This window comes from Sciurus vulgaris (genome assembly GCF_902686455.1).
Source record: "Sciurus vulgaris genome assembly, chromosome: 5".
Lineage (NCBI taxonomy): Eukaryota > Metazoa > Chordata > Mammalia > Rodentia > Sciuridae > Sciurus > Sciurus vulgaris.
Genome location: NC_136465.1, coordinates 118299803 through 118316799, shown reverse-complemented (window position 1 = coordinate 118316799; position 16997 = coordinate 118299803). Strand labels below are relative to the sequence as shown.

At 38.8% G+C, this 16997-nt stretch overlaps 2 protein-coding genes across 2 annotated transcripts; both read right to left on the bottom strand.

Annotated features, from left to right (window-relative positions):
• Window positions 1–3707: 3707 nt before the first annotated feature.
• Window positions 3708–4628, bottom strand: LOC306662422 (olfactory receptor 6C4-like; the record flags this gene model as incomplete). The annotated part of the gene is made up of 1 exon (XM_079142074.1): window positions 3708–4628. One exon carries the CDS (start codon window positions 4626–4628, stop codon window positions 3708–3710), a length of 921 nt encoding a protein of 306 aa, XP_078998200.1.
• Window positions 4629–14097: 9469 nt separating this feature from the next.
• LOC306661104 (olfactory receptor 6C4-like) lies at window positions 14098–15036 on the bottom strand (the record flags this gene model as incomplete). Its single annotated transcript, XM_079139910.1, has 1 exon — window positions 14098–15036. One exon carries the CDS (start codon window positions 15034–15036, stop codon window positions 14098–14100), a length of 939 nt encoding a protein of 312 aa, XP_078996036.1.
• Between the last annotated feature and the right edge of the window lie 1961 nt (window positions 15037–16997).

Sequence of the window (16997 nt, the reverse complement as noted above, 5' to 3'; positions counted from 1 at the left end):
ATGGCTGTTCTTGAAGCAGAGCTACTTCTCCTTCAGAGACTTGCTGGGCCTCCAGTCTGGCCTTGGCCTGGCTCAGATCATCCAGGAACTTAAGCATCCTGCACAGGTCCACCTCCACCAGTTGGTGCAGGGAGATCTCATCCTCTGCCTTCTCACTGTGAAACAGTACTCATGCTGCTTGCATCCTGAGTCATAGAGCAATTAGGAATGCAGCCTTCCTCTGATCTACCACCCAGCTCAACTCAGTCTTTCTCTTCTACCACTGTTTGTGAAGCAAGCTTGTCAGTTTTGCCTGTCCCTTTATCTCCATGTTACCCCAGCCCTGCCCTGCTGGCTTAACCACTTATTTCCTGTTTTGTGTCCACTAATCAGAATTACTAAGTCCTTCCAACCTTCTGTCATTCCAATATTGTCAGTCAGTGCATATCTGTTGTCACCCACCTCTCTGATCAGTTTTTTCCCCCAATTTCTTTGATTCCAACCTGCAGAGCAGTTGAGATATACAATCTACCTGTCTGTCATCTTGGATCACAACCAAAAAATTCTTAATGAAAAATGAAAGAATTGTCTCTACTGAGATGTTAGAAACTGTGAACAAGAATGAATATTCATTACCTATGCCAGATACCCTTCTTTCTATTTATTATTGGTCTATGCACCCCTTAGAAAGAGCAAAAGCTAGGGTTTTTAAAAACCTTTTCTCCTTATGTGTTTCTCAGTGAGCTGCCAGTTAGAGTGGCATGGAACCAAAGGTGGTTAAAGGCTCTTAGCATCCGTGCTCACAAGTACAAGGTAGGGTGAAAAGGAAGTACCCTCTTCTGGAGTCTTGTCCAGGTGGTAGATGCACGTCCAGGGCAGGGCTGATGCAGAGTTCTAAGTGGGAGGTTCTAGGTGGGAAGTTCTAGTGTCTGTGGTCTAGTTCTGATTGGAACTCTGGAACTTTGTTGAGTGGCAACTACTTTGGAGAGATTAGATGTACTCACTCTTAGGGCCTGGCAGATGATAATCTCTGCTGTGTGTCTCCATCTCAGGCACCCTGGAGAATTCTACTTGTAGGGTAGGACAACAAATTGCCCTGGGTGAAGGGGCATGGCAAGTCTCATGTATTCCACCATTCATGAATATGGCCTTCTAAGGATCAGTCCTGGGCTGGGGATATAGTTCAGTTGGTAGAGTGCTTGCCTTGCAAGCACAAGGCCCTGGGTTCAATCCCCAGCATCACAAAAAAAAAAAAAAAAAAAAAAAAAAAGGATCAGTCCCATGTGTACCAATGCATTTTTGTTAGGTTTCCTGCTCCTCTTCCGCTGGTGCCAAGAGACATACAACTCAAAGTAAAAGTAAGTGGCATGCTTCTCTATACCTCGGACCCAAATCTGCTTGGATGCAATTTTCTTTGCCAGTTTTAATCATGTTCTGCCAGGGCCACATTAGATAACACAATAAGCACTGTGTGGCACTTTGTTATAATCTCCAGGGTTCTCATAGCAGCTAGCTGCAATGTGGCTTCTCCACTTACAAGTTGAGCACCAGAGCACTTTTGAAACACCAGCTCACTGTGCAGTCTGTGGATCAGCTGAGTTCAGACTTCCCTTCTGTTCCATTGGTATTTCCATGCCAAATTTGTCTGTTGTATTTCTCTCTTTTCAAACCCCTTCAGTTACCACTACCTTCTATGGTGACCAGCACAACTGCTGCCTCTGGCTTAGCTCTTATGTACTCTTTCTTGTCCTCTGTTCAGGATACCAGTATTTTTGGGTCTCTCTCCATCTCTGACTGTCCAGTATTGAATTTTGGTGAATTCCCACGGTCACCCACTTTGCTGAAAAGCAGCGTTCCTACTTGTTCAATTCTGAGCTGCACAGAAACTGGGGAGTGCAGCTTCTTCTATTTTGCTGTCTTTTGGGCAGTGTCTGGTATTTCTGGTAAAATCTTTGGACAACTCTCTTAAAGACATGATAAACTTGAATATGAATAGGAGATCACTAGAGTAGAGGAAGGCGACCAGGGGGAGGGAGGAAGAGAGGGAAAGGGTGAAATACCATGGAATGATACTGGCCAAATTATATTATTATATTGTGTGCGTGTATGAGTATGTAACAGCAAATCTCACCATTACCAATGCAACAATAAAATATGGAAAATAAATAAAGTAAATGCTGAAGACTCCTAAATTAAAGAAAAGACATAATAAACTTAAAAGCCCATTTGTAAAGATAAGCATTGCCAGTCTACCCAGGACTGTCAATATTGTGACAATCCTCGTAATTTTAGCCTGATGTTCCTTTTGTAGATGAGTAATGTTATTTGGCCCTACTTTTTTTTCTAGAAAAATTTCTCAGTTAGGGGAATATAGTTGTATATTTTTTGCATATTAGAAATGAAAACTGAGGAGTTAAAATCTGCATAACCTTCCTATGCACATATATGAGTACACCACAGTGAATCTCTATATCATGTACAACCATAAGACTGGGATACTAATTAGAATTAAGATATACTCCATGTTTGTATAGACAAGTCAAATTATGCTCTAGTGTCATATATAACTAAAAAAAGAAGAAACATAAAAAATAAAAATATCTATGTATAAATTTGTTTAAAAATAACAGTAATAACCATTATGGAAAGCAGTATGAGATTCCTCAGAAAACTTGGAATGGAACCACCATTTGACCCAGTTTTCCCACTCCTTGGTTTATACTCAAAGGACTTAAAATCAGCATATAACAGTGACACAGCCGCATCAATGTTTATAGCAGCTCAACTCACAATAGCTAAACTATGGAACCAACTTAGATGCCCTTCAACAGATGAATGGATAAAGTAATATATATATAAATAATATAATATAACAATTATATTATAATATGTAATATAATATAATAATATAATAATATATATAATATATATATAATATAATAATATAATAATATATACATATTACTCAGCTTTAAAGAAGAATGAAATTATGGCGCTTGCTGGTAAATGGATGGAGTTGGAGAATATGATGCTAAGTGAAATAAGCCAAACCCCAAAACCAAAGGCTGAATGTTTTCTCTGATATGTAGATGCTAATTCACAAAAAGGGGGGTAGATAGGAAAGAATAGAGTTACTTTATATTAGGTAGACGGGAGTGAAGGGAGGGGAAGGAGGTATAAGGATAGGAAGGATAGTAGAGTGAAACAGACATTATTACCTCATGTACGTGTATGACTACATGACTGATGTGATCCTACAATATGTACAATCAGAAAAATGAGAAATTACAATCCATTTATGTATGATCTATCAAAATGTATATATGTATTCTACTGTCTTGTACGATGATTTAGAACAAGTAAAAAATTAAAAAAATTATCACAAACATCTAAAAATAGATCTTTTAGTACAAATAATATATTTTTACTTAATGTACCTATGATGAAAAAGTTTTAAGAAGAGTGATTTTATATTTTTGCAGTTTTAAAAAATGACTCAAGAATCTATTTATTAGAAAGAAATTTTTAAACTGAGTTTTGGGAAGATTTTCCCCTCACTGGAAGTTTTAAAATGTAATGTTGACATTCCTTCATGATAATTTCATCTGAGATGTTGTCTTAAAGATGAGAGGGTTAGAGAAGCTCCCCCTAAGTTTTTAAGGGGAGGAACTATATGAATATTGCCCAGGATTTCCATTGAGTTTAAGGTAATTTTATTCATTAAAGACTCACAATTTTCTGGCCATATCCTTGAAGGCTTGTTTGACCTGTTTATTCCTCAGAGTGTAAATGAATGGGTTCAGTAAAGGGGCGACTGATGTATTGAGCACAGCTACTCCCTTATTGAAGGCAACTCCTTCTTTCACTGAAGGCTTTATGTACATGAAGATGCAGCTTCCATAAGAGAGGGAGATGACTACCATGTGGGAAGAACATGTGGAAAAGGCCTTTTTCCTCTGCTGAGCAGAAGGGATTCTCAGAATGGTCCTGATGATGTTTGTGTAGGAGAGGATCACCAGCACCAGGGTGACAACCAGTGTCAGAACTGCTAAGAAAAAGTCAAAGAGTTCCAGTAGACTTGTGTCTGAGCAGGAAATTTCTATGAGGGGTCCATAGTCACAATAATAATTATTCAGCACATTGGACCCACAGAAGTCTAGCTGACTGGTCAAGATAATTGGGAACAGGATGATCAGGAAGCCACACAGCCAAGAGCAGAATACTAGCTGGATGCAGACCCTGCTGTTCATGATGGTGGTATAATGCAGGGGTTTGCAGATGGCCACATAGCGGTCATAGGACATGGCAGTCAGAAGGTAAAACTCAGTGGCCCCAAAGAAAATGGCAAAGAAATACTGAGTGAAGCAACCAGCAAAGCTGATAGTCTTAATCCCAGTTGAGATGCTGAATAGCAGCCTAGGCGTGAAAATGGATGTAAAGGAAATTTCCAGGAAGGAGAAATTCCGGAGGAAGAAATACATGGGAGTCTGTAGGTGGGAGTCCAGCAGTGTGAGGATGATGATGGTCAGATTCCCAATGATGCTGAGCATGTATGTGAGGAGGAGGAATACGAAAATTACAATTTGAACCTCTGGGGTGTCTGTTAGTCCCAGAAGAATGAATTCTGTCAGAAAAGTTTGGTTTTTCATTTTTAACCTTCAGTACCTGTGAAGGAACAAAGGAATTAAGTCAGTGATGGGGCGGGAAGAAGACGTGTCTGGTACACTGAGAAGAGGCCACGTTTTCTTGTTAAATCGGTTCAGATGTCTCTATTTTCCATCGGTGTGAGTCAGGCAAGGTTTTGGATAGGGACTGGCTTTTTCAGAAGGGCTGTGTTCTTTAATTCTTAGGTGGGAAGATTTTTTTCTCTATGGCTCCTTTTCAGGATCTTCCTGTATTTTCCAAGTCTACCTACTCAACCAAAACCAAGAACAAATAAAACTAGAATTTAGAAATTCTTCTCATTCTAATGTGCTGTGGCCACATAACTTCCCAAGCATTGGTTTTATGTCATTGCCATTGTTGTAGCACAGGGTCGGTTATCTCACTGTGAGGTTGAGGCAGTAGCTGTAAACCCCCCGCCTCTGACTGAGGATGGGTAACCAGCACAACATGGCAGTTATGTTAGACTATGGAGCCAGGTGGCACTTGGCCTGAATCCTGGTTCCACAATTTAGTTCCTGTGCGTTTTTGAACACTGTATCAATCTCAACAATAGTTTCCTCATCTGCAAAATGGGTATGGTAAGAAGGCATCTCTCAAAGGGTTATTATGGGAGTAAATAATAGAATGACAATGTTTGGCACTTGGTAAGTTCTGAATTAGTGACATATTGCCATGTAATTGATATATTTTCTCTCTCTCTCTCTTTGGTCTGGCAATTAATAGGAACTTTCCTGAATCAGCTGAGAGTAAAGGGTAAAGTCAATTGAATCTATAAACTGATTTTATCTTTGCCATCTTTCCTTTCCTGATGAATGATCAACGAGTCATGTATGTTACCTTGTCTCTGCTGGAAGTTTAAGAGCTGGGAGTCAGTTCTGTGTTGGCAAGCTTGTGTTCTGAGATTTTTCTTGATGATAGTTGGCAATCTTCTGTCACCAAATAATAAAAATCTATATTTGTTCTATTGGTTATTGAGGGTCAGGGAAGTACAATAATTTTATTTTATTATTTTTGAGTCTTGCCATTTTTTTAAACCTGTAAATAAAATCGTATGTATGCTTTGTGCACGTTATGTTTAAAAGTATACACACATCATGGACTGACTACAAAAAAAAAAACAATGTCTATAAAGTTTATTTCATTCAGAACTGACCCTTGGGATATTGAGCTATCTATTACTGATGGAAAGAGAAATGTCAGACATCAAATGATTTCAGGAGGGGCTCATAGGAACCGCTTTCAATTCTTCCCACCAACACTGAGAGAGGAATATTCATCTGTGCTTCAGGCCTACCATTCTGCATTCATTAAACTTCCTGGATGGGCTGTGTCACTTTCCTGGGCACATGGTGTAACCCCAACACAGAGAACCCAGAAGGGGCCAACAGGTTGCTGTTGGTAGTATTCTTTTCCAGAAAAGTCAGTGTTTCTCCCAAGAAGCCTCAAATATCAACAATTCTTTGGGCTTCTTCATTTATTCAGATCTTCTAAGATCCCTGGAATGAAGAAACCCTAAGACACTGCTCTGTATGCCTGGGCCATGTTTGAAATACCAGAGACCCATCCTTTTGATTGTCCCTAAGGATGTCCTAATTACTGGGATGTCTAGAACAAGGCCAGGTTATTGTTTGACTTGCATTTCCAGGCTCTGACCTTTGGGATCTGTTTTTCTGGTGAAGCGCTCTACCCTATCATTTGAAAATTCATAGGAAATATATAATGATTCTGCATCAGTAAGTTCACAAAGGTGTTCATTTTAACATTGTAAATGATAAAAGTTGAAAATAATGTAAGCTTCCATCCACAGGGAAATGACTAGCACTTTTGGTGTATTCAAATTATGAGAGACAACAGGCCGATAATAATGAATTGAAAAGATTTACGTGAACCCACTTGGAAAAATCTATTTGATAGACTGTTTTGTATGTCATCACACAGATCTGGAAACATAAACTGTTAATAGTAATTTTATGTAGAAGCAGGGGACATAGAAGGAGTTTTTCCTTTGTGTCTATAGCTTTACTGTTGTAAAACAAACAAGTTACTTTATAATTAAAAAAATTGCAGTTATGTGATTTCATGCTGCACAATCATAAAACGGCAACAACACTCATTTAACTACAAACTGAGATCATACTTACGTACGGCATTCAGGGCAGATCGTGTGGGTTTTAACCACAGAAGTCCATGGGATGAATCTCCACTTAGAAGTCAGGTATAGATGCTGGGTGGCATAAAACTTAACTTGTCTGCTTTCCCAGCATCACTTGTTGATATAATGACTCACAGTTCACAAACTTAAGAAAATTTATTGGAAAAAGTTCTTTTCATCATGCTGTATGTCAGTTCTTTTCATCATGCTGTATGTCAGGTGAGATTTCATTTGCTATTTCTTATTTCTACACGAACACATTAACTTACTGGCACCCTGGCCAGTAAATAATCCTTTGAGATGTGACTTATTTTGTCATGCATATTCATAATAGTGATACGCACTCTACATTCATGGCCTTACTTCCTCTGTTCTGACTTGCATGAGCCTGGTTAGGTGCTTCTTCTCTGATTTTATACTAGACTAAAGCATATTTTCAATGATCTATTCAGAGGAGACCTCAGAATAATCAGTTGAGGAAAGAAATGAAAGATCCCAAGAGACCCAAATTCAGAACATGTTAATGAACCCTGTTTGTCAGGAACTCTTGATTCTTTTAATAAGAGATTGGGGAAGAAGTCCAAAGGGACTCTTAGAAGGTAATGAGAGCATCGGTAGAGTACAAAGTCTTATGGAAACTACAGTAATAATAATGATTAAAAATAGTCACAGGAAATCGAATAATAACATTTTTTGAGCAGTTTACTATGTGATGGGCACAATGCTAAGCAATATGTCTTCATTATACTAAAGAATAATGGTGGACTATATAACTGAATTGTTTGCTTAATGCTCATGATGCCATATGCCCCAACAGAGTAAGATGGCTGAAGTTTGGGGGCCTTTGCCTTTTGTTGCTGTGGCGATCTCATATATTGGTCAAGGAATATGAGTGTTTTTTTTTCCTTCCATCAAATATTTAATGAAGGAGGCTTTATTGCATAAAGTAACATGCTTACTTGGCACAAAAGTTGATTTATCTTTTTTATTATTAAGTTTTTAAAAATAATTTATTTATTTTGATTCATTGTAGACAAATGGGGTACAACTTGTTTCTCTGGTTGTACATGAAATAGAGTCGCACCACCTGTGTAATCATACGTGTACATAGGAAAATGATATTTGTCTCATGGTTATTTTTCCTTCTCCCCACCCCTCCCAATCCTCCCACCCCTCTTTTTCCTCTATACAATCCATCCTTCCCCCATTCTTGCCTTCCTCCCACCCCCCGTTGTGTATCATCATCTGCTTAGTAGGGAGATCATTTGGCCTTTGGTTTTTTTGGGATTGGCTTACCTCATTTAGCATGATATTCTCCAACTTCATCCATTTGCCTGCAAATGCCATAATTTTATTCTTCTTTATGGCTGAGTAATATTCCTTTTTATATATATACCACAGTTTCTTTTTGTATTCACCAATTGAAGGGCATCTAGGTTGGTTCCATAATCTAGCTATTGTGAATTGAGCTGATATAGACATTCACGTAGCTGCGTTACTGTAGTGTGCTTATTTTAAATCCTTTGGATATAGGCCAAGGAGTGGCATAGCTGAGTCAAGTGGTGGTTCCATTCCAGCTTTTCTGTCGAATCTCCATACTGCTTTCCAGAGTGGCTGCACTAATTTGCAACCCCACCAACAATGTATGAGTGTACCTTTTTCCCCACATCCTCGCCAACACCTATTGTTGCTTGTGTTCTTGATAATTGCCATTCTAATTGGGGTGAGATGAAATCTTAGGGTAGTTTTGATTTGCATTTCTCTTATTACTAGAGATGTTGAACATTTTTTTCATATATCTGTTGATTGCTTGTACATCTTCTGTGAAGTGTCTGGAGTTTTATGTTTTTAGGTCTAATGTTTAAATCTTGAGTCCATTTTGTGCTGATTTTTGTGTATGGTATAAGATTAGAATCCAATTTCCTTTTTTTTTTTTTTGCATATGAATATATGCTTTCCGGAACCATGGGTTAAAGAGCCTATCCTTTCCCCATTGTGCATTCTTGGGACCCTCGTGGAGGATTACTTGACATTTTTCCCTACTGGTTTTGTACTAGTGTTATTATGTATATTATTTTACATGCTATTAACTCCTCACTGTAGGAGAATATTTTTGTTTTATAATTCAATGTCTTTCAAAAGTGATTAAAAAAGAGATAATGTCATTTATAGTCACTTTCATTTTTACCAATCCTAGCAATCTTCTTTGTGTGGATTCAAATTTCTGTTATGTTTGTTCTACTTGAAGAATTTCCTTTAAAATATCTGGTAGTGTAGAGTCCTTATTTTTTAAAAAAATTAATACCACATTTATTAGAGTGACTGAAAAAAATCAGTTGCTGGAAGGATGCAAAATGACGGGAACATATATTACACATGATTCAGTCAGTTTGAAAATCAGAAGCCATTTGACAGTTTCTTATAAAGGTAAACTGGATGTGTCAGGTGACCCAGAAGTCTCACATCTCCTCAAAAGGCAAAGCTAATGTTTACACAAACACCTTTATGCAGATATGTAGATCAGCTTTACTTATAATCACTATACACTGGAAACAAACCAAATGTCCTCCATCTGGTGAATGAATATACAAACTGTAATGTAGCCATATAGTGGAACACTATTTAGAAATAATATTGGGAAAAAACTCAACAACTGTTAACACATACAAAGACATGGATGAATCTTGCTGGGTGTGGTGCTTCATGCTTGTAATCCCAGCAATTTGGGAGGTTGAGGCAGGAGAATTGCAAGTTCAAAGTCAGCCTCAGCAACTTAGCAAGACACTCTCTCAAAATAAAATAAAAGGGCTGGGGATCTAGCTCAGTGGTTGAACGAGAAGCAGTATTCAGGATGCTTGAATCCTGGATCATTGAGTGACAAGAAATACAGCTTTTCTCTAGTCTGCCATCTTGTGGTTCTTCACATAGATTTCTTGATAAGATGTTTCCCCTCAGTTTTTGTTTGCTTCCAAACTATTTATTTAACTTTGATTTTTAAATTTGTTGTTTTTAGATATACATGACAGCAGGGTGGATATTGCAACCTATTCTAATTTGAATCCCATTCTTGCGGTTGTACATGATGTGGAGTTACACTGGTCGCGTATTCATATATAAGCCTAGGAATTTATGTCTGGTTCATTCTATAGTCTTTCCTATTCCCGTCCCTTCATTCCCTTTTGTCTAATCCACTGAACTTCTATTTGTCCCTTCTCTACCCTCTCTTGTTATGGGTTAGCATCCAAATATCAGAGAGAATATTTGGCCTTTGGTTTTCTGGGACTGGCTCATTTCACTGATCATGATATTCTCCAGTTCCATCTATTTACTGGCAGATGCCATAATTTCATTCTTCTTTATGGCCTAGTAACATTCCATTCTGTATATAAACCACCATTTCTTTATCCATTCATCTGTTTAAGGGCACCTAGGTTGATTCCATAGCTTGGCTATTGTGAATTGAGCTGCTATAACATTGAAGTGGCTGCATCACCATAGTATGCTGATTTTAAATCCTTTGGGTATAAGCTGAGGGGTGGGATAATTGGGTCAAATGGTGGTTCCATTCCAAGTTTTCTAAGAAATCTCCATACTTCTTTCCAGAGTGGTTGCATCACTTTGAAGTCCCACCAGCAGAATATGAGTGTGCCTTTCCCCCCATCCTCACCAACATTTATTGTTACTCGTATTCTTATAATTACCATTCTGACTGGAGTGAGATGGAATCTCAGTGTAGGTTTTTTTTTCATTTTTTTCTTTTTTTTTTTGCACCAGGGATTGAACTCAGGGGCACTCAACCACTGAGTCACATCCCCAGTCCTATTTTGTATTTTATTTAGAGACAGGGTCTCATTGAGCAGCTTGGTGCCTTGCCATTGCTGGTGCTGGCTTTGAACTCAGGATCCTCCTGCCTCAGCTTCCCAAGCCGCTGGGATTATAGGACATGTGTCACTGTGCCCAGCTCAGAGAAATTTGCATTTCTCTAATTGCTAGAGATGTTGAACATTTTTTCATATATTTCTGACCATTCATATTTCTTCTGTTCAGTTCCTGTTCAGTTCCTTTGCCCATTTATTGATTGGGTTATTTATTTTTTTTGATGTTCATATTTTGAGTTCTCTGTATATCCTAGAGATTAAAGCTCTGTTACCTTAATTTTTGAAAGATGTTTTCACTGGGTGTAGAATTCTGGGTTAAAAAACTGCTCCTAATTGTATTTAAAAGCTGCTAGTCCATTGTCTTTTGGCTTGTGTAATTTCTTTTGAGAAATATGCTACAATTATTGTATTTGTTCCTTTGTATGCAGTTTCTTTGAATGACTTTAAGATACATTTTCTATTCCTGATTTTCATCAGTTTGATTATATGTATCTGAGCAAGTGTGTACATGTGGTATTGATCCTGCTACCCTGCTTTGGGTTTTTTGGGTTTTCTGGGTTTTAGGGTCTGAAATTATTGTTATGATTGCAAAATGGTCTGTTTCACTTCAAATATTTTTTCTCCTCATTTTTTAAAATATTTATTTTAGTTGTAGGTGGCACAGTAGCTTTATTTTATTTATGTGCGGTGCTGAGGATCAAACCGAGGACTTCACACATGCGAGGCAAGCGCTCTACCCCTGAGCTGCAACCCCAGCGTCCCCTCATTCTTGCTCTCTTCTTCTGGAACTCAGATTGCATATATTTTGCATGTTTGATAGTGTCCCATTACTCTGGAGTGGGTTGCTTTTTTGCCCCTTCTCTTTTTCATATTTTGATTTAATTTGTATCTAATTTTGTTTCATTGTTCTGTCCCCACCGTAGACTGGTGAGACTTTATAGACATTAATTTTATTACTGTTTGTTTAGTTCTATCATCCCATTACTCTCTAAAAAATAATTCCTTTCTGATGAAGTTCCAAAGTGTTCATGCATAATGCCCACGCTGTTCACTAGATCTTCTTTTTTTAAAAATATTTTTAGTCATAGACGGACACAATACCTTTATTTTATTTACTTATTTTCACGTGGTGCTGAGGGTCTAACCCAGTGCCTCACACATGCTAGACAAGTGCTTTACCACCGAGAAACTACCGCAGCCCAGCACTAGATCACTTATCATAGTCATCACAATCATTTTATAGCTCCTGTATGACAATTCGAATGTCTGTCCTGAGTGGAGTTGTATTTAGTGCTCTATGTTTGCTGATGAGTTGTTTCCTTTTGATTTGTTTGTGTGTGGTGTAATATTTTATTTCATGTTGGATAGAAGTATATAAAAAGTTTCGAGTGAGCTAAATAGTATTTATACCAGGAAAAGGGCATACATTATCTCTTGCGATGTTGATTTTTGGTGGGTTAAGTCTGTCTAGTCAGGAATTAAGCTTAATTTAGTTCTTGATGTTGCTATGGATAATTTCAGTGACCAAAGTATTTAAAAATCCCTTTACTGTGAGTTGGTATTATCGTGTGTGCAACATGGTGACTCAGTTGCTAAAGATTTCATGGTTGTTTTTTGAGACAAATGACTCAGTGGGTCAGGGAGAATGAAGTGGTAGGAGTAATGATGAAAAATACAAGGGAATAAAAGACTACGAAGTGTAGATGAATATTTGCTGCTAAGTTTTATTGATGCCCTGAAGAGGGATTTGGGAGTCTAAGGACTAGTAAGTAGCTAATTGTGAGAGCTGGAGGGTCTTTGCTATAACTTTCAATGGAGGGATTTATCTCCTGTAGTGTAAGGACAGATGGAGTTGAGTGGCATGTTGATCTACTGGTTATGGTCATTGAGCTCCAGAAATCTGTGAATTCTTAGCAGGGTAGGTGTGATATAAAGCTCAGGACCCCGATGGGGGAAACCTGGGACTGGAGCTACAGGAAAGGGACACCTGGATGGGTGTCTGAATATTTTCACATTTTTAGCCTCTATGAACAATTTGAATTGAGATGTGACTCACTCTTCCTTAGTAGGGGATAGCTGGAAGGGGTTTCAGAGGTTTATCCTATGCAAGAGAGCAAAGGCTTCCCTCAGGAGCTGTTCCCACCTCCTTTCCTAGATGCTAGGCTGATATATTAGGGTGAAACCTCATGGAGTGTAGGTGAAAGAATTGTAATCACCAGACAACTTGTCCTGGCTGTAGTTAAATGTGTAGGTATTGCTTAGGGGTCAGGCACGTAAAACTGGCTGAGCTTGAATGTATGGACATGGGAGACTTTCTCAATATGTGGGATGTAACATCTGGGCAAGGGCCTCAGTTCATGGCTAGGGTGTCTCGCAGAGCCTGGGAGAAGCAGTGTCCAAGATCATTGATGTGTGAACACCTGGTTAGCCTGAAAGATGTCAAAGGAATGAACGAAAATGTAAGATCATAAGACTCTTCAAATATTTGTTCAAGGGGAGGCCCTACATTCTCCAGGGACGTGAGGACCAGGATTGTGAGAGGGGGACTAAGGTTCAATGCTGGCTCTAATGCTCAAAGGGTGATGGTGGGAGAAATGGTCTAGGAGCTGGGAATAATGAGGTCTGAAGTGTTAGACGTCAGGTGTCTCCACTAAGCATAGAAGACAGGGGTCTACCATTCCCACAATGACTGGCAAGGTCAGAGGGGCACCCAAGGGACCTTCAGTATAGGGAGCTGTGGAGAGGCTTAATAGACTATGGTGTGGCATCCTTAATATTCCCCTAATTTTCCCAGAATCATCTAAATGCGTCCTATAAACAACAGGCCAGCTTTTTCATACTCCAGTCTTAATGGACTTTTGTCATTGTCAACATTGCCTAAGATTTCTCTTTTCCTGGGCCTCCCTTTCAATGGAGTCAAGATGATTCCACTGAACACCTTTCATTCTTATTTCAAATAAGACAGGCAGAAATGTCCTTAAGGATACTCATGACACCTAATACTGTACCATACGAAATACTTTCTGTAGGAGATGGCAGAACAAGGCCATCTTTAGAGTCATCAAAGGGAGAAACTTCAGAAAAAAAAAGCTCTTTGGAACCTTAGAAAAGGTATTCTGGTGGATTAATTTTTAGCATAGGTTATGAGTAATCTCTTTTGAGAAGTAGCCAGTCATTTCTGACACAATGTATTTACAAATTTTTGATAATAAAACAATTACTATTACTTTTTCAGTTCTAGGCATCCTAGTGAAGTTATTACCACTGAGCTCCACACCAGCTCTGATAATTACTGATGAGCTCAAGACCTCCTTGTGGGGAAGTCAGACTCAATCATTCAGCTGATCATCAGATTCATGATGGGCAAAATAGTTTCCAGTCAGTTATTTTGTGTACACAGTCTAACATTATTATTTTCCTCTTTTATTCAAATGAATAAATATGTACAATTTTTCTGGCCATTTCCTTGAAGGCTTGTTTGACCTGTTTATTCCTCAGAGTGTAAATGAATGGGTTCAGTAAAGGGGCAACTGAATTATTGAGCACAGCTACTCCCTTATTGAAGGCAACTCCTTCTTTCACTGAAGGCTTTATGTACATGAAGATGCAGCTTCCATAAGACAGGGAGATGACTATCATGTGGGAAGAACATGTGGAAAAGGCCTTTTTCCTCTGCTGAGTAGAAGGGATCCTCAGAATGGTCCTGATGATGTTTGTGTAGGAGAGGATCACCAGCACCAGGGTGACAACCAGTGTCAGAACTGCTAAGAAAAAGTCAAAGAGTTCCAGTAGACTTGTGTCTGAGCAGGAAACTTCTATGAGGGGTCCATAGTCACAATAATAATGATTCAGTACATTGGACCCACAGAAGTCTAGCTGACTGGTCAAGATAATTGGGAACAAGATGATCAGGAAGCCACACAGCCAAGAGCAGAATACTAGCTGGATGCAGACCCTGCTGTTTATGATGGTGGTATAATGCAGGGGTTTGCAGATGGCCACATAGCGGTCGTAGGACATGGCAGTCAGAAGGTAAAACTCAGTGGCCCCAAAGAAAATGGCAAAGAAATACTGAGTGAAGCAACCAGCAAAGCTGATAGTCTTAATCCCAGTTGAGATGCTGAATAGCAGCCTAGGTGTGAAAGTGGAGGTAAAGGAAATTTCCAGGAAGGAGAAATTCCGGAGGAAGAAATACATGGGAGTCTGTAGGTGGGAGTCCAGCAGTGTGAGGATGATGATGGTCAGATTCCCAATGATGCTGAGCATGTATGTGAGGAGGAGGAATATGAAAAGGATAATCTGAAGCTCTGGGATATCTGTTAGTCCCAGTAGGATGAATTCAGTCACAGAGTGGTTTTTCATTGTTAACTTCTAGTGCCTGTGAAGTTGAGAAAGAGAAAAAGAAGTGTTGAGAAGCAGAACAGAACTCAGAAATATTGAGCAGAGGTTTAGATTTCCATGGAAACTTGTTCATAGGAAATTTCTTTGGCTAATCTGACCCAAAGAGAATGTCTCTTATTCTCAGTCTGACCCTTCTCAAAATCTACTTAAAAATTCTTTCCTGGAGCCTATGTGTGAATCTATCTTCTAGGTTTAGAGCAATGTCCACCTGGGTCTCCTGAATGTATCATTTAAGTTTTAATTATGACCCCTTACTTCTCACTTGGCTTTTCTATGCTCTCATTACCATAGAAACATTCTCCTGTGATTGTATCAGGAATGTGTTGTCCTTTACCAGTCTTAATGCCTGGTGATTTGCTTTGTCAGAGCCCTCTCTAACATTCTGGATGTCTGTTCAACCCTTTTTCTCTGATTAGAATTCCCAATCCATTAATGGCAGTGTAAACCACTCTTTTCATGTGTGCTAGTTTTTGTGCCTGGGAGTAGAGTCCAAGAAAGCTTCAAAATATTGAACTATGTATGAATCCATTTTTACAATTTTTTAAAATAATGGAAGAACTACAGCAGCTATTTGACAATTCTAAGATGTGTTTTTAAAATAACTGCCTTAAACATTATGGGTCCTTTGTTTCATGAATATAATCCCTGAGACTTGGGGGTTGAAGCAGGACTCCTGCTAGCTCAGTCCAGCCTGGGCAACCGAACTACACTGGATACATAGAAAGAAATGTTCATGTGACCTGGATCTCCTTTCTGTTTTTCAGGTGAAGGACATCGTTACCACCCTGTTATAGGAAATGAGGGAGGAGCTGGCCTTAAGGGCTGATAAGGTTCCTTCCAGAGAAGAACCTGCTGTGGTCAAGGATCCTATGGGCACTTGTCTTGTGTTGTGATCTTCCAGAATCCTTGAAACCAAAGACCCTCAGGGTGCCTTCTGAACTGGGTGCTTCTCTGGAACAAAGGAGGTCCCTCCATGCCTTTGTTCTATCACGGCCATGCCAGCCAGCAACTGGGAGTCTTGGGCTTCTGAAGCACTATCTGTTCACTAGCCTTTGGCATTAAAAAAATTTTTTTTTAGTTGCAGGTGGACACAATAACCTTATTTTATTTACTTATTTTTATGTGGTGCTGAGGATCAAACCCAGTGCCTCATACATGCTAGGCAAGTTCTCTTCCACAACCCCAGCCCCCTAGCCTTTGACTTTTGGAGCACATTTCTGCTTTAGTATTCAAACATTCACATTCATATTGTATAGAAATTCCAGCACAAATCCACAGAGATGATTGTTCAGAGATATAAATTTCATCATTATTTAACAGTCAAACTTTGTAAGCAATAACAATTTCATCAATAGTAAATGAGTAAATAAATTATGATCATTTCTATTGCAGAAGAAAATGGGAAATTTCTATGGTGATTATATGAAAGAGGTTGCAGCCCATTAATCGTATTGTGATTTTTATCTGTGTGTGTACAAACCAATGACTGGAAGAATACCTGATGGTCAGGCATAGTAATTTTGGCATCACACTGCATAAGAAGAATGAAAGACTCTTTCCCATTTACTTCAGGCTTACTTGATCATTTAAAAATTCATAAGCAAGCCTAAGTGAGTTTTCTAGAACAAAAAAATCATAGTAGGAGAATTTTAACTCAGATGGATCATATAATTCATAACCATGGAAGGATAACATCAATAATCTGTATACATACTTACTTTTTGACACAGGAAAGATGATGAGGGATTTTTATCTCTGGAGGTTATGAGCATCAGCCTGAGAAATCAGATGTGCATGAAAAGGTGGAATGAAATATCACATTTTCTTCCTAATCCGAATGGATGCCCTGTTTGCTCACAAAGCATTCAGGCAGGCTTCTTGGGCCCTAGTTAGAAAAGAAGTCATTTCTAGCTCTTCTTGCA